Consider the following 18,779-nt stretch of genomic DNA (forward strand, 5'->3'; position numbering starts at 1 on the left):
TGGCTTAAATGCCCTGGTGCGAGTGCCCGCAAGAAGGCTTCCAGGGCGAAGTTGTCCCAGTCCACTGCGCTTAACTGTTATAAGACGATGATATGATATGGTTTTGATCTCAAAATGTGCGAAAATGATATTTGGAATCAGTCCCGAACTGTCTACTTTTGCAAACCAAACCATGTAAAACAGAATGGTATGGTTCTTTGACGGGAACCGTTACAACCCTTGTATATATTTGTTTGTTTTTTTACCTTATTTACCTGGCATTTTTTGTCAATAACAAAAACAATAACGATTAACAAGTTTTAAATTAAATTTGATAGCATGGACCTTTCTTTAAAAATATAGATTGATATATATATATATATATGCAATAGTCTGTTAGGGGAGCGATAGCTGCTGGACCCAAGAGCAGAACACAGACAGGACAGGAGTTGGAGTGAAGGTGAACAGGATTATTTGGAATAAGCAGGAGTGAGGCAGGGGGTAGGTTGGAGAGTGGGGCACACCAGGCTGGAGGGAGTGAAGCAGGCAGGCTGGAGGTGTAGATCCAAAAAACTATAGGCAAAAGAGAACAAAGGTGAGGCACGAGATTTCAGCAGGAGAAACAACTAGAAAGTGTATATACTGGAGCCAGGTACGCGTAACTACCACGGTACATCGAAGTACGATCTGGCGAAGACTGCAGGGAAACCAGGTGCATTTGAAGGGGAGTTGATGAGCTGATACAGGCCAGGTGTGAGCAGTTGAGAGTGGCAGGCAAAGCACAGAGATAGACGGGGTGTGGCCGACACAAGGGGAGAACACACAGCACCACAACTGTGGCCATGACATAGTCACTCAATAACCTCTCTTGTTTATCTGTAGAGGATCAATAGACATTTACTGAACACTTATAATGGGGATAAAGAAGTGATACTTACATTTCCACAGTTAAATATCTGAAAATGACAAGGCGCATGTTATATAATTATATTTGAGTTGTGTACTTACATCATCCCAATTGTTTCCAACAATGTTCAAACCCAGAGGAATTTATTCAAGGCCATTGTCTGTTATATTTTGTGAGGACACATTTTAATGGACTCATATCTTTTACCTACTAACTTCTGAGGAAACAGTAATTCAGTGGAGAACAAATTTATTTATAGGATATTTCAATAACTACCTAGCTTACTACAATTCACTAGTATGACAATTGCCTCATGCCAGCCATAAGCATAATTCAAGTTTCAATATATTTATTGAATTTGTAACAAATTCAATTAAAAGGGGTAAAATCATTTTTCATTGTAGAGCTGCCTGCAGCACATTGATTCTTGCTCCCTCACCAACACATTGGGTCAGCTGTGTACGGCCGCTCCACCCCTCCTCTCCGTGCATACTCACACCATGATCATGCGCTGAAGGAAGAATTGTTGTTGGCCTTTCCGCTCGTAGAAGACGTCTGGTCAAATTCCTTAATAGAATCAATAGGGAGTTCAGAAATAGGTGTTAGGGATGTTTTAAATACCCCAAAATCTTTAAAAGCATACGCAGTCTAAATCTCAAGGATTTAGGGCATTCTTTTTCTTGTAGCTCCGTTGGCCAAATACTTTTTTAACTGCTTTTTACCATTGTACAGCTAGCGGGATACACTTCTATAAAGCGATTTGAATCCATTGAAAGAATTTTGAAACGAGAGGCGTCCCCAGCTTAACTGAATTTCAGTTGTGCTGTTGTTTAGGGAAGGGTACTTTGTAATTTGTATATTGAGTAGAAATATATAGAAGTGATACTGCCCAATGACAAAGCTTGGAAGCCCATCACCTCAGCAGGTAAACACCGCTAGAAGCGTGGGACTCATACCAATGATCTTTAGGTCAGCGTATCGTTGCCCCCTGCAGCTACCGACACAAGTAGAATCTGCTTCTGTGGGAAACACTGTTGTGTGAACGATTATGTTATAAAGTTACAACAATATTCAACTTTTTGAACATTGTCTCGCCCATTATTGAATTTGAGTGTGAAGTTCACTCATTTAATGGTACTTTAGCAAGGTAATGTTATCTTACTTGTGTCTTTCGTTAGAATGACATTACATAATGTGAACAAACAAACATATTATAGCGCTCTTCAAGGCAAGGACACCGTAGGGACATGTAGTTCTTCATCAAAGCAATCTTTATTTCCCACTTCACATTTATGTGAACATGAGTATATCTTAAACAACTCCATCCCTTCTATGTCAGGGTTACAAAATAAGCAGGGGTCACATAGGTTTGGGTATAGTCTTGTGCTTCCGCCATTCTGTGAGGTCAGGTGTATGTTGTAGACCAGTGGTTCCTAACATACACTTCCATTAAAAGCCTTTTAAGCTTTTATAGCTTTGCCAATATCAAACAATATGTCTGTGTTACTGCATTACATCAGTATTTCCACAGTGGTTTTCAATGTGTTGAACAACATATTTCAAAACCTAACCACAGAGTTGCTGCATTTCTATTCCAGTAAAGACCGCGCGTAGCGTGTAGACAAACCAGTTCCTTAAAAAAAGGATTGTGTGCAAAGATGACTTCAGGGGTACAGTTTGTTGTCGGGGATCTAAACAGTCTGAATATCCTGTAGTGTTCCATTCCAAAAATACTTCAAAAAAGCCTTTGTTTGCCATTTGGCAGGAAAGGCAACCTGGCCCAACTCAAACAGGCCTTCTGTGAGAATCAGCCAACCGTAGCATATCCAGCTGCGTGTTTCCACTTTGACAACAAATAAAATAAATGAAAAGCTCAATGCATGATCTTGATAGGAGTGAAATATATTTATTTATTTATTTTTAATTCATAAACAATATCCGACATTCTGGGGACAGAAACAATAAACTGTGCTTGAATTCATAAGCATAACGGTCTGCATTGTTATAACAGAGTGCCCTGGTTCACCTTGAGCAAAGCCAATCCCTCCCTTATTACCTCATGATGGTCACTCTTCCCTCTCTACCCTTATAACCTCTCCCTCTAATCTCTAAACGTTTAAAAGACAACACATTTTCAGATGGGGGCATTGAGAACCTGTTCATATACACTTGACTCCCTTATTGTTCACACAGCAGTTTGTAGAATTGGTTTTCGAAAGACACAACTTCCAAAGTCTGTTTTTTTGAACTATGAAGATGGAAAGCAACTATTTGCATAGTAAGTAATGGGTTCTATAAAGTTGTTTATCCTTTGTTGGGAGCACTTAATAACTGCAGATTTGAGGCATTGATAAAGTGGTTATTAGTAGTTTATATAGCATTTATATATTTTTTATTTATAAAAGCTTAAATAGTCCTAACTTTAGATGAGCTCATACTTAGCGAATGCCTTCACTTTACCCAAACTAATCAAGAAGTACATCATTATTAAGTGTTTAAAATGCATGTAAATAGATTCTAAATCATTATTTTATATAGCCTTATAAATGATCTCATGAACGATCAACTCATTGTCTTATTAATTAATTGATAGCCGTTTATGAATTGCTTACTAATTAGTGAATAATAATTATTATTGCTTAATTAATTAGTCATGTAATTAATTACATAATGCAAGAAAGTTCAGCTTGGCGCTCTGTGCTTCTTGAGATTTGTGAGGTATACTACGAACCTCGCTGAACGGTTACATGCTGCCATTCCGACACCTTTTACTACCACCATTCCGACAGTCTATCAATCAGTGGCGCCGACATCAGGTCTACATTGGGGGATCATAAATATTTTGTTCAAATGTGTTCAACCAAAAAGTAGCCATTTCAGTATTATTTATCTGTAATTAATTTGATTAATTCCAAATTTTGGTTGGGATGATGTATGAAATAACCCATTCCATCAATTGACGACTGCATTCTACAAGTGTTACGAGCGCAGGGTGTGCACTTATTTATAGCCCTGGGTATAAATATTCTATGAAACTTAAAACTGGACCATTTATTCGTTAGAGTTGGATTTAAACTCAATGCAGGACCACTATTGGAGTGGATTGGACGAACATTGGAACGGAATTAATTGTTTGGAGTGCCGCGGCAGAACGAATCAAGGAATAGGCACCGTTAACTTCATATCGGCCCAAAGGCAACACAATGCCCTTTACAAAGGAGAAAGGCGAGTATAGCCCGCCCCAGTCCCACAAGGGGATCAATAAAAATAAACCAACAGTTTTTGCCCATAAAGGGGAAATCCGTTAAACATAAGACTGTTATACAATATCCCCCGACCTTTTATTTACCTATGGGTTTCCACTAAAAGGGCCAGTAAATATTCCCTCGCGGGTCGTGTGCGTGTGCGTGTGTGTGTGTGTGTGTGTGTGTGTGTGTGTGTGTGTGTGTGTGTGTGTGTGTGTGTGTAAGACCGAAAACATGACCTCAACACAGAGACAAACGCCCTTCAAATTAGCCTACACATATTTGTAGGATTGAATTTGCTCCAAAATCGATTTGTTTGCTGTCAGCCTGCCGCTGTGGAATTGCGGACACGTGTCATCAAAATTGGCCCGTGTGATAAGCAACGCCTTTAAGGTGGGAACGGTGCGGTTGATCTCGTCAGTTCAAGTATTGTTCATGATGGAATAAAGATCAGTTCAACGGGAGCATTAGTGCCAGGCAGCACACGGCAAATTATACATTTATTTTTGTCTTGTAATCTCCCTGCTTCTGAAATGAGCGAACATCTCCGCCCGGCGCTCGTCCGCCCAGTGGACGAGCGCTTTCCACTGTGCAGATGAAATCGCGCAGCATTCCACTGTGCGATTATCCCTGTTGCGTATGCCCTATCACATGCCGGATGCTTTAATCTTTCTGTGTGTTTTTTAGTTAATGATCGGGCTATAATAAGACCACGTTGCTGTCCCAATCACCAATGAAGAATGTCATTGGTGAACGCATGCAACTAAGAAATAATCATATTAATTAATTAAAGTACCATGATAATAGTAATGCAATTTATATTTATGACCTCATGTCGGAATGGCGGGACGTTTCGAAAAAAGTAAAGTACGGCCACTCCGACCATGGAAACAGAAATTGTCGGAGTGGTGGGACGTTTGAGAACAATGGAAGTGCCGCCACTACCACAATTAGACGTCAATGTCGGATTGGCGCTATGTCCCTCGCTGAACATACCCAGGCTTTCTTGGGAAAGCCTGTATCGACAGAGACGCAAGTCGTGATCAGAGTTAAATGGTACTACCGATGCTCACTTAGGATTCGATTAGTCGAGCCAGGTTTTCCGCTTTAGGTTCAATGTGCGTTCACATAAAAGGGGCGTTTATCGCGTCATTTTACTCACCGTTACAAACTAGATAGTTCAAGAGCAGTCTATTTCCCTCAAGAGGAACAGATAGTCATAATGAGCTGCTATGAGGAGCTCAAAACTCAGATAACAGCTAGGGGCTACACAGTTGCACATAATAAGGCTTGGGAGGCGTCCTGGCAAAAAAACAGCCGATAGTGTAAATTCGTATAAGTGAAAAGATTCTGCATATTGTCTATAAAATAACTTTGCCAAATGCAGAATTGTTCGCCATTAATCCCCATAGAGCGATGAAGATTTCAAAATGAATAAGCAACGTCCATCCTTAATTATTCTATAATTTATGGAATTCACTTTAAATACAACCTATGTAAGAAATGTATAGCATGTGTTTTCAATCGCTGAGAGGTAGCGGCGTTGGCGCAGTGGATTAGTAACGCCTCGTGGCCACTGCACCGTCCGTCAACGGACGTGGGAAGGCGTGGCTGACGGATGGGGGAGCTTTCCAGGGTCGTCAGAGCCCGAGTAGTGTCACAGTGCTTAAATTTGCATACGCGATCTGATAGGATGACGGATCCGTCGCTGCCGAAAAAGTTTCATGCAATGAAAACTAAACATTTTCGTGAAGAAGTTTGATAATGTTAGGTTTTTTCCAAGGGGAGGATAAAAGCATCGAAAGAGGCGAAAACCATTATAAGTCGGGGCATGTGGAGGGTTTCAGTTATGCCGATGGGGAGATTGTCGGTCTTGTCCACGCCAGTCGCAGGGAGCGTGACGTCACATACGAGACATGTAGTCTTTCTCATTGTGTTTTCTCTACAGCCTTTAACTGAACAATTGAACAATAAACGGTCAAACTCTTAACATGAAAAATTATCATTTGAATCCACAAACAACATATGTGTAATCCGGGGCATATAAAGGCTGGACAGAATGAATGATTTACTGAAAACCTGCTCCCGACCATGTTTGGTTGACAGCATAAGTCACCATGGTTATACAGCGAAGCTAAAAGAGGGTACTTTGGACCGACTTTCGTGTCACAGCTAACATACCTCGCAACATACATCGCTAACCAACTAATCAAGGTTCGTAGTACAGGGCACAGGTGTGTTAAACTTAACTCAATCAATTGGGTAAGTTTTATTTATTTGTTACTTTTTTTTTTAAAGTTAAACCCTTCCTCCAAAGTCATAAACTTTGGGGATAGGAGGTGTGGTAAATTATTCGTCCAAAATCACACTACTGGTGCGCCCGGTCTGCTTCATTAATCTAACTAAATGCTTTAACTATTGTTTTTTTTTTACTTTTCTTAACTTGCAAAAGCTTCACATGTGAGTTAGGCATGCAACTGATGTGACTTCATGTGAGGTTCACATGAAGTCACTTCCTCAAATGTAAACTTAGTCTCTGCACCACTTTATGTCATTATTCAAATGTATCCTGTTCACGACTTTTGGGATAAGAAATGTTTTGTATGTTGATTTATTTTGATTTGTATAGGATATTGCATATGAATACAGTATATTTATAGATGTTACTGTGGAAATCGTGATTTGATGAAAGAAGAGATTTCTCACGTTGACAACGCAACGGCGTGTCATTTATTGTTTCTCACCAAACCGGAAAAAACAAACCGCGCCGTTGTCATCACAACCAAAACAGGTCCGCTTCCTTAAAGAGACAGCGTCCCTTATATTGGAACACAATAACATGTCGTGCAGAACGCACGACTGATGATAAGCAAAACAAGGATAATAAGGGAATGTATATCAAGGGAAATAAATGTAACACACAGTATGGGGAATTGTTTCCATAATGTCCACTACATACGTCCCCCAAGAATTCACCATAACAAAAACAATCCAAAGTCAGCGAGGAGGAGGGCGAACAATTCGGCCACAACGACTCCTCTGCACTTGGGCGTGGGTCGAGGCCCCTGCGCATGGCGGCGGCGCCTCTGAGGCATTGGGGCGGGAGGGAGAATGGCGGTGTGAGGAAAACCTAGGCTCCACCCTCAGGGACTTGGGCCGCACCGGAGGGCGCCCACGCTTTGGAGGCTGGGCAAGCCCAACAGGCTTGTCCACATCCAGATGAGCTGGCTTAAGGCGGTCCACAGAAATGCGCTCTGCCCTACCGCCAATGTCCACCACAAAGTGCTTTACCCCCGTCTCCAAAACACGGAACGGGCCGTCGTAAGGAGGCTGCAGCGGCCCCCGGTGTGCGTCATGACGGATGAAGACGTACTCCGCTGACGAAAGACGTGGGGGCGTGTAGGATTGTGGGAGGCTGTGGCGTGAAGTAGGCACAGGCGCGAAAAGCCTAGCCCTATCCTGAAGCACTGTCCGCTGATGGGCTGAGGACCAGGGAATTGTAGAGTCAGGAACGAAATCCCCTGGAACCCGCAATGGCTGGCCATACACCAGCTCCGCTGATGAGGACTGTAGGTCCTCCTTAGGGGCAGTCCTCAGGCCCAGCATGACCCAAGGGAGCCTGTCAACCCAGCCACTGTCCTTGAGGCTGGCTCGAAGAGAGGCCTTCATAGCACGATGAAAACGCTCGCAAAGTCCGTTAGCCTGGGGGTGATATGCAGTGGTGCGGTGAAGTTTCACACCCAGGCTGTCCGCAATGGCGTTCCAGAGCTCAGAGGTAAACTGTGAGCCCCGGTCCGAAGACAAGTCAGATGGGGTGCCAAACCGGGCAACCCAGGTACCGATGAACGCCCGCGCCATCTCAGCAGTCGTCCCTGATGTCAATGGGACAGCCTCCGGCCATCGAGTGGTCCTATCCACCATGGTGAGGAGGTAAGTGAAACCCAGGGAGGAAGGAAGAGGACCCACGAGATCCACGTTGACGTGGTCGAATCTTCGCTCCGGCACCGGGAAATGCGCCAGCGGAGCCTTGGTGTGGCGGTGAATTTTTGATCGCTGACACTCCACACAAGAGTCTGCCCAGTCACGCACATCCTTCTTGAGGCCATGCCAGACAAACTTGGCCGCCACCAACCTCTGAGATGGTTTCCTACCCGGGTGGGAAAGGCTGTGCACAGCGTCAAAAACACGTCGTCTCCATGCCGAGGGAACGACGGGCCGTGGCTCTCCAGTGGAGACGTCACAAAGCAGCATGGTGCCGCCATTGCCAAAAGCGATCTCCGACAACTGCAGTCCAGTGGCAGCAGTCTTGAGTGCCTGTACATCCAGGTCCGTGGCCTGATCGGCTGCCATGTGGGCGTAGTCAAGCCCCAGGTGGACGGCCCCCACAACGGTGCGAGAGAGGCAGTCTGCGACAAGGTTGGCTTTGCCTGCAACGTGTTGAACGTCTGTGGTGAACTCTGAGGTGTAAGAGAGTTGTCGCTGTTGGCGGGCAGACCACGGCTCAGACACCTTAGCCATGGCGAACGTTAGGGGTTTGTGGTCAAAAAAAGCTGTAAACTGTCGACCCTCTAGCAGTGAACGGAAATGTCGGATGGCAAGGTGAAGTGCAAGCAGCTCCCGGTCAAACGTGCTGTACTTGCGTTCAGGCGGGCGTAGCTGGCGGCTAAAGAAAGCAAGCGGTTGCCAGGCACCATCCACCCACTGCTCGTGCACACCGCCCACTGCATAGTCCGAAGCGTCTGTTGTGATGGCAATGGGCGCATCAGGTGATGGGTGTGCCAGCATCGTCGCTTTGGCCAACGCGGCCTTTGCATCCATGAACGCTTTGTCTCTCTCCGAGGACCAATCCACCAGATGTTTTGGTATTTTCCCCCTCAAGGCCTCATGCAGGGGGCACATGATTGCAGCAGCTCTGGGAATGAAGCGGTGGTAAAAGTTCACCATTCCCAGGAACTCCTGCAGGGACCTCACTGTGACGGGCCGTGGGAAGTTCGAGATTGCGTCAACCTTAGATGGGAGTGGCACGGCCCCGCCCTTGGTGACTCGATGTCCCAGGAAGTCGATGGTGGTCAACCCAAACTGGCACTTAGCTGGGTTGATGATAAGTCCGTGCTGGCTGAGACGCTCGAAGAGGATCCGCAGGTGGGCCAGGTGTTCGGTTTTGGAGGTACTGGCCACGAGGATGTCGTCCAGGTACACAAACAGGAAAGGCAGATCACGTAGTACAGAGTCCATGAGGCGCTGGAATGACTGGGCGGCGTTTTTCAGGCCGAAAGGCATCCTCAAGAACTCAAACAGTCCAAAAGGGGTGATCACTGCTGTTTTGGGCACATCGAGCTGTTGGACAGGAACCTGGTGGTATCCACGGACGAGGTCCACCTTCGAAAAAAGAACTTTGCCAGCCAGGTGTGCTGAAAAATCCTGGATATGAGGCACTGGATAGCGATCTGGCGTTGTAGCGTCGTTAAGCCTGCGGTAATCGCCGCAGGGGCGCCACCCGCCGGCGGGCTTTGGAACCATGTGGAGAGGCGAAGCCCACGGGCTGCTGGAGCGGCGGATGATGCCAAGGCGTTCCATGCTGTCAAACTCAGCCCTGGCAATGGCCAGCTTGGCTGGGTCTAGTCGTCGTGCCCGGGCGTAGACAGGCGGGCCATTGGTGGCGATGTGGTGCTCCACTCCATGCTTGGCCTTAGATGAAGAAAAGGTGGGCTGTGTGAGCACTGGAAACTCTGCGAGCAGGCGATGAAACTCGTCGGCCTGCGAGAGCACGCTAGACAGTCTGATGGAGTCCAAACCACTGAGAGCGCAGGTGTATGAAGAAAACGTGGTGGCGTCAATCAAACGACGGTTTTTGACATCCACCAGCAGCCCATAAGCGCATAGAAAGTCCGCACCCAGGAGGGGGACAGCCACTTTGGCTGTGATAGAGTCCCAGCTAAACCGCTGACCGCCAAAACATAGTGCAACGTGTCGAGTGCCATAAGTGCGTATGGGGCTACCATTAGCAGCCTCCAGGGGGGGGCCAAATCCATCCGCCAGGATGTCCAGTGGTAATGCAGGCAGAATGCTCCTCTGTGCGCCGGTGTCACACAGGAAACGGCGCCCGGAGATGGTGTCCTGGATGAACAGCAGCCTGCCAGTGCGGCCGACACTCAAAGCCACTACTGAGCGCCGGCCCTGGCGTTTCCCGTCCCCCTGAAGCTGCAAGGTGGTAGGCATTTCTTGGCCCTGGAGCCGAATTTAGCGTGGTAAAAACACAGGCTTGTGTCAGAACGTTGCCGGTGCGAAACTGTAGCCACTGCAGTGAGCGCTGAGTCACAAGGGAGCGGGGCGGCGGTGTGAGGGACTTGGGCCGAGTTGGTTGCAATGGCGTACGCAGGATGGAGCGCAGCAGCAGTCATGCCAGGGTGTTGAACAGCCAGAAAAAACCTGTCAGCCTCCTCTGCCAGCGCGCGGCAATCAGTGATGGCAGTGTTGGCCAAAGCAGCCCGTACCTGAGACGGGAGTTGACGCAGGAAGAGCTGGACGAAGAGGAAATCAGGCCTGTGCTCTCCAAGCAGATCCAACATCCTGTCCATAAGTTCAGACGGTTTGCTGTCGCCCAAGCCTTGCAGAGAAAATAGCCGGCTAGCCCTCTCAGCATCAGAAAGTTCAAAAGTCTTCAGCAGGTGAGCCTTGAGTGCTGTATACTTATTCTCTGCAGGGGGATGTTTCAGGAGACTAACCACTCTTGTTGCTGTTGAACTGCCGAGGGCCGACACTACATAGTAGTATTTGGTGGTGTCCGCGGTAATTTCACGCAACGCGAATTGTGCCTCAGTCTGCGCGAACCAAGCAGAAGCCGACGACTCCCAGAACTCCGGGAGTTTCAATGAAACAGCATTCGTCGACATAGTTGTTCGGTGTGTCACTGGAATGCGTCCAGCAGACAAACGTCGGGGTCACCAGTGTGGAAATCGTGATTTGATGAAAGAAGAGATTTCTCACGTTGACAACGCAACGGCGTGTCATTTATTGTTGCTCACCAAACCGGAAAAAACAAACCGCGCCGTTGTCATCACAACCAAAACAGGTCCGCTTCCTTAAAGAGACAGCGTCCCTTATATTGGAACACAATAACATGTCGTGCAGAACGCACGACTGATGATAAGCAAAACAAGGATAATAAGGGAATGTATATCAAGGGAAATAAATGTAACACACAGTATGGGGAATTGTTTCCATAATGTCCACTACATTACAATGGTTTATCAAATATTTGGTATTCACCAGTATTCACATCCACACTTTTAGATTGAATAAGCTAATCTCTTTTCATCAAGTTTGTACAGTACTGATGAAACAATGAATATACCATTAAACATGTTTATGTACATGTGTAACATTGAACACAACTGCTGCCTTCATAATAATATAAATGGTATTGTGAAGTTCTAACTACCTTGTTGGGCTGGAGTTGTGTTTCGGACAGATACATTTTGTCCCACGTTCCAACTGCTTACTGCTGAGTACATTTGAGTTCAGATAAAAGTATGTGCTTCTGTTCTGCAACAGAGGAGGCTGTTTCTGATAAGATGACAGAAGGTATTATCATGACATAGAAGGCGGCCAAGACCAACTGCCTTTCAGTTTTGGAAAGGCAGTTGAATGAAGGTGGGAGGAGTTGAAAAGGTAGAAGACAGAAATTCATCAAAAATGTGTGTCTGTCTGGCTGTCTCTCTCTGCATTTGGCAGCACTAAGGGCCCCTTCCACTTGTCAACCGTGGGAGGGGGAGGGGAAGGTTATTCACTGTTGATACTTGTGTTATTCTTTTTATATGGTTTACTTAATATTATTATATCTGGAGCAGGGCGGAGGACTTCGTTCATTAGTATGGACCACCGGATGGTAGCTGTCCCCTCGAACTCGCTTCTCTCTGGACTGGTCCGTGTTTAACCGTCACATTGACGTCTGGGCTGGTGGCTTAACATGAGGTCCACCCGCTAAAACACCGCCTTGGATTCATGAATTAATCTCTCTCTCTCGCTCACACTCCCTCGTCCCCCAAGGTTCCTGCAGGTTAGTTAAAGGAATCTACACAACAAAGAAAATAGAAGATTGGCTTTGCCAAAGTGTTGTACTTGATGGCTACAGTGGCAATGCAAATACAGACCTTTCAATTAGAGAGAATGGGAGAACTCTAGGTCCAAGGATAATGCATACAAATGCCTTTCCAATGACTAGTGATTATATAAACAAGGTTTTTTTAATCTATGAGAAAATTTTACTTTATGACAATCCTGTGAACTAAATACAAATGAAAGGCACATTCTCTTTTCCCATTTTATTTGAAAGGGTCGTTGAACAGAACTGTCACAAATAAGTAAAAGAAAAATAAGATTGGGATATTAAACAAAATAAATATAAAGTTAAACTGTTACAAAAAAAATAAAATAATAATAAACATTACACTCTGATTCAAAATCAACCATTAAGCACCAAAAGTTTCAAAACTAAATTCATATACAGAGTTTCTTACGGTTTCAACAGTTGTTTCTCAGGGTAAGAGCTTCAATGACAAGTTGATCAACTCTTTCTGTCTTGAGACATGACCTATTACATGTAAGAGGTCACTAGTTCCCCATTCCTGCTTGGATGGGGAACTAGTGGCAGGAACCAATTCACAAGTACCTTTTCGCTAGCATAGCTACTAACGGGAAGTTCACCTTATGCTGATTCCACTATTCAAGAAGGTTGGTCTCCGAATCAGGCTCAGCTGTCTAGAGAAACATTTTAAGCTCCATTCAATCGATGCTCTGCTTGCCTGGATAAGTAGTCGTGCCTTCTTGTCTGTATGGAGTATTGTGTACCAGGGTTCAATATTCTGCATATCGACTTGGTTGTTCAACAAATGTCTTTGTTGCTGGCCCACAACTTGGCTAGGAGTGGCTTATTGTCTGATTACACGTTAATATGTACATATACGTGTACATATAATATAATTATGTAAATATAAATGCATCACTATAATGTTCTAATATTGTAATTAGACCATGCACCCTTTATTTTCTTGTCTTTATAAAGATTCTTTCTTATATCGATATAAAACCACATTGAAAACAGAATACAATAAAATACAGTATAATTGGTTAAAACATGAAAAATATAAAATAAATACCAATACATTATGTTAATGGTTTGGATAGCACTTTTTATTTTATTTGCCGTTTTCTATTTTTTTGTGAGATTTTAGTAGTTATAAAATATATCCCGTAATCCCATCTCAGCATCAGAATAAATGGTTGGCTTGAGTATGCACGTATAAAGTGTCAAGATACTTAATAAACCTGATTAAGAATCAAAGAAAAAACCTTTGTTACAATGAGTTTAGCTTTCCTTGAAAGTAAAAAAATACTTGACCCATGAAAATGTTCATTGTGATAATCTGAAACAAACCTCTGTATTCGTCCTTCATTTGTTTCCCTGTCTGTCTTTTTTCACCATAGGGCATTGTTAACCAGCAGCAACCTCAACATGAAGCCGTCAACCCTTTCTCATGTTTAGTGAGTAGAAAAAACATCCAGCAAACAGCATTTGACGCTGAACTCATGGAGACCAAAGAACAACTCAGGATATAATAGAAAAGCCCCAAATGAGCTAACAATTTACTATCTCTGATTTGAGCCAATCTTCTGATTCATCTTTCACTATCTTCTCTATTGTATCCTCAGTTAGGCTTGTGCCACCCTAGCTCCCAACACCCGTCTCTCTTCCCAACAGTGACCCTCAGCGGGGCAATGCCAGTTTTGCTAAATGCTGATGCATCCTTTAGCTCCAGGCAGGAGCTCTTGGACCTGCAGGATCGCCCCCAGGGCTCAGTGGACAACACCCCAAGCCCTTTGGAATCTCAGACTGTGAGCCCCGTAGAGTCAGGCCCTGGAAGTCCCGGACGGGGTCATGGCGGCATTCGGCCAAAAATTCTCACTGGCGCAAGCACCCTCCGGCGGGAGATCCAAACTGTGGACGGCGCCGTCAGCGGGGAGACCCCCGTCGGCTCCAAATTCCCTTCAGAGGACTTGGATCCGCAGTGTGGCTGGGGGGCCCTGACGCACAGGACCCTTCAGGTCTTCAACACCCCCCGGTGGTTGCTGTTCTTCCTGTGCACCGCTTCATTCCTCCAGGGCATGATCATCAACGGCTTCATCAACACCGTGGTCACATCCCTCGAGCGGCGCTTCGACCTGCGCAGCTACCAGGCCGGCCTGATTGCGAGCTCCTACGACATCGCCGCATGCGTGTGCCTTGCGTTCGTCAGCTACTTCGGTGGGACCGGCCACAAGCCTCGCTGGCTGGGCTGGGGGGTGCTGATGATGGGTCTGGGGTCGCTCGTGTTTGCCTTACCCCACTTCACCACACCCCCCTACCAGGTCAGCTTGCCCGAGCACACGGGAATGTGCTCCGCCAACCGCACCAGGCCGTGCCACAGCAAGGAGAGCACTGGGCTCTCCAACTATCGTTTTGTATTTATGTTGGGCCAGTTTCTCCACGGTATGGGGGCCACGCCACTCTACACATTAGGGGTCACATACCTGGATGAGAATGTCAAGTCAAGCTACGCTCCTGTCTATATAGGTGAGACTCGCACCTTACATATGACACGTGATCAGTAATGAATATACTCACCCATTACTTCCCAATAAATACACACAGGCCCTTTGCATTGCTCTCATCAGAAATATGAATGGCTAATTTACTGCTTGAATCGTAATCTTGGTCCTGTGAGCTCCTTAGTCCCCTCACATTAATTGTATTGTCAACACACCACAAATATGAAAGTCTTTGGGTTCCTAGTGCATGGGTTGATTCTAACTGGTCATGCTAAATAACTGCTACTACTGGCTCTCCCAGTTCCCCGAATACAATTGCTCGTTAACACACTTTGTCTCATGTAAAAACCTGTATTTAATGCTATTCCACCGCTGCCAAGAACAATGGACTCACTTTGATCCAAGAGACCAGGAAGTAGGAAATCGAAAATGTTACTCTTCTGACACGCCTCTGTTTTCCTTTCTTTGGTCCTTCCCTCCCCAGGGATCTTCTACACAGCAGCCATTGTGGGACCAGCCGCAGGTTATCTGCTGGGTGGCTACTTTCTCAAAATGTACACTGAGACCCACCTGACGTAAGCATTTCATAGAATAGTTGTGTATATACTAAAGCTTTTTAATTGACCATCACTTGATCAGCTTGTCTCGCAAAAGGAGAAGCTTCGCTCTAAGATCTTGTTACGTTGTTGTAGTAAAATGGCCTTCACCAAAATCTTAAAGATTCGGCAACACAGTCTGTAGTCCAACCCGACAAACTTTTCTCTCCCCAACTCTCGCTCCCATCTCAACCATTCTCCTACTGCAACAACTGAACTATCGCGAGGCTTCACTTTGAGCGAGACTTTGTTGGACACCAAAACAAAGTGGTTCAGGCAAAAGGTAAAGAAGAAAATTATATATTTCTATTAGGGCTGGGCAAGTTAACTCGTTAATTACGCTTTAATGCAAACTTATTTTAACGCGATTAATACAAATTAACGCAAGTTCTCCTTCTTGAATTGAACTCCACTTGTAGTTACTGTTGGTTTACAATTCGACTAATTAACCGCCTGTTTACAATTCCCAAATCTGACCACTTGGTCTAGTTTTTGCTTATTAAGTACATTTGGTATGAATGATAATGTGTCATTCCATTTGATAATCTAATTTAACTTAAACTGGAGTGGATTTAAAATGGAAATTTTAAAAGTGTGTTTAATCGCGAGTTAACTCACCAATACGATGCGATTAGTCGCGATTAAAACGTTTAATCGTTGCCCAGCCCAAATTTATATGTTATATCCTTTCCATGAAGTTAAAATATAATCTGAGCCCTTCACTGGCAGAAACCATCCCTTCCAGAGGTCTTAGAGTATGTATTACATTGCAGGCCGTTTTTCGAAGATTATGGCTGCAACATTATAACCTTACTCCGCCAGATGGATTGATTCGCATTTGCTCAGCATATCCATCTGGGAACTTTCCATTTCAGAACTTTTGGGAAGGGGCGAAAATACTGGTTAGCTGATTGGATAAACCATCTGTCTATCACCACCTATGTTGGTGATAGACGGGCCAAATCAACCAACCAGATGAATTTCTCTGAACTTATACGTCTCCAATTCTCCAATAGGCTACACACTATATACAATAACTGCATGCAATGCATATCCATGCAAGCAGATCATGACTAGAGTTCACAACAACATGATTCTTTATTACGTTGTTCATTCCCAAATCGTTTGTCCAATTTGAAAACAAGATTTTTCTGAAATAAATTTGCTCTCAATAAGCTTTTCCGATTAGGAAGCATGCTTTTACCATTGAAGCACTGGTAGTAGCTCATGCACATTTTAGCATTCACAAGGATGGATGCACAGGATTTGCTGGATGTCATAACCGTTGTCTCAACTTATTTTCCACTCCTCTTTGCACTACTATCCATATAGGGGAAAAAGTCAGATAAATCCCTCACTCTGTGTGTGTGTGTGTGTGTGTGTGTGTGTTTCTGTGTGTACAGTACAGAGCTAACTCCAGAGAACTCTCTGTGGGTGGGGGCCTGGTGGATCGGGTTCCTGGCTGGAGGAGCGGCAGCTCTGATCATTGCCCTCCCTATCCTGGGCTATCCTCGACAACTACCAGGTAACTGTCGTGCTGAAAATAGAACCACAACACAATATGCAAGTTCCTTCTTGTTCTTCTCAATACGTACATTTCAAAACCGTACTTCTTTTTATTAATTTCGGAAACCCGAAAAGGTATGACCTTCAGGCACTCCATCGTAATGTTTGCAAACACCACTTATACAGGAAATAGGCATACATCCAAAACAGTCAATCCTAATCACCCAAAATTTGGGTCCCCTGTCTTGATATAAAAATAGCAGGGATGTCCCGATCCAATCCACGACATCGGTATCGGTCCGACATCGGCCTATTACGCTGGATCGGACATCGGAGGGGAGAAGTAAATATGATTCGATCGGCGCAGCGTTTCACATGACGACAATAGTCGCCAATTAGGCACATGCGAGCTAGCGCATGAGAGCTACCTGTTGAACAGTCATGTCAGCAGTTTGGCATTAATTCAACCGTAAAGAAGAAACCTGGCTGTTGCATAACTCTCACCTCGGCTTTTGCCGAGCGCGATCACGCGGTCACTGCAAACGTTCCAGCTTGGGCAAGAGCAGATCACAGCTGTTGTGATAGCCAAGCACAAGCTCGGGGATCACAAAAGCGAACCGTTTGGGACATCGCGGACGTCCAATCTATCAAAATGTTTAAACGATTGGAAATATAATTATGATATATTTAATGTTTGGATGTGGCGACCCCCATTTATATGGCTAGAGGCTTGCTGCTTCTTACTTATTTATTTATGCAGTGTTTATTTGATATGGACATAGCAATTACATTGGACAGACCAGATGCATTGTTTAAGTGTTTTAGCACAAGTGCCAATTCGCAACACTTGTCCATAGGCAGCTTTTGAAAAGATAGGGCAATTAAAATATAGCGCAGTCAAAATAACAAAGCAATACAAATATAAAGAAGTCAAAGAAATACAAGCAATTTTCAATAGGAACATAAAAAGGCAAGAGAGCAAACTATTCATGTGTGCACTGTTGATTAGATTTTAGCTACTGTTTGAGTCTTTTGTTAAAAGCTTTAGTATTGGTCTCTAATTTTAACTCAGTGGCTAGAGAGTTCCAAAGTTTGGCCCCCTTTACAGAGAGAGCAGACTGGCAGGAAGAAGTATTGCATTGTGGGATGAGACAATCACCACAAGTGGATTACATATTCGATGTACTTATGGTAGAAGCTAAAGGCTAACTTGAACGATATTTTACACAACATGATATCTACATAAACAATATGCCATATGAAAGAGACTCCAAGGAGTCCAACCGTACAAGCCTTATCATTTTGTGAGCTTATCTCGATGTGAAAGAATAACGCTGATAACACTTCCTGTTTACTACAAGTGATGACACACACGCATGCACAAGTGCACACACTTGATTCAACCATTTCAAACTATCAGCTGTAACAGCTCAGCTATTCTATATATGATCTCAAATGTATTCAAACTTGAACTATTTGTTTAACTCTGTTTCCAACCATTACATTATTTTAAATGTGTGCATGTTTACATTGTTTACTTACTTTTGAACTCTGTTCAAATCTTTTTATTGGATTTTAGCCATTCAACTTTTCTTTAGTGAGATGTTTTAATGTCTTTTGCCTTATTCGCAATCATGAGAAAAGTGCTTGCATATATATTTTTATTATTATTATTTGCTCAAGAGTAAAATCAAAGTATTGGACTGATATCGGTATCAGCAGCTAGCCAAAGCTGCGGTATCTGTATTAGTATCGAAGTGAAAAAGTGGCATCGGGACATCCCTAAAAAATAGGGAAAACAACAATAGGGAAAACAAGAACGAAGAACCAAGTCTTTATTCTTTGTTTGGCATAGTGCTCTGGCTTACTTTTGAACAAAATATCCACATTAATCCATAAACCTCAATATGTAGAAATCCCCCCAAAAAAAGTTTACCTTATTTTGTTTTTGTCCTGAAA

The 18,779-nt window shown here is 44.3% G+C and overlaps 1 protein-coding gene across 4 annotated transcripts in view; it reads left to right on the forward strand.

Moving 5' to 3' along the window:
* Positions 1-18,779, forward strand: part of slco4a1 (solute carrier organic anion transporter family, member 4A1) — a 52,497-nt gene that overhangs the window by 15,552 nt on the left and 18,166 nt on the right. For 3 of the 4 annotated variants that reach the window (XR_013812049.1, XM_079741715.1, XM_079741717.1), the window contains exons 1-5: positions 3,032-3,164; positions 13,618-13,674; positions 13,892-14,743; positions 15,203-15,293; positions 16,718-16,839. Coding sequence is in view for 3 of the 4 variants with exons in the window: in XM_079741715.1 (XP_079597841.1) it covers positions 13,668-13,674; positions 13,892-14,743; positions 15,203-15,293; positions 16,718-16,839 (1,072 nt within the window). In the remaining variant the exon portion in view is untranslated. Of the gene's footprint in view, positions 1-3,031; positions 3,165-13,617; positions 13,675-13,891; positions 14,744-15,202; positions 15,294-16,717; positions 16,840-18,779 lie in introns of those variants that run through there. The other variant, XM_079741716.1, reaches the window with a different exon arrangement.

The sequence above is a fragment of the Pollachius pollachius genome (genome assembly GCF_949987615.1).
Source record: "Pollachius pollachius genome assembly, chromosome: 8".
NCBI classification, from domain to species: domain Eukaryota; kingdom Metazoa; phylum Chordata; class Actinopteri; order Gadiformes; family Gadidae; genus Pollachius; species Pollachius pollachius.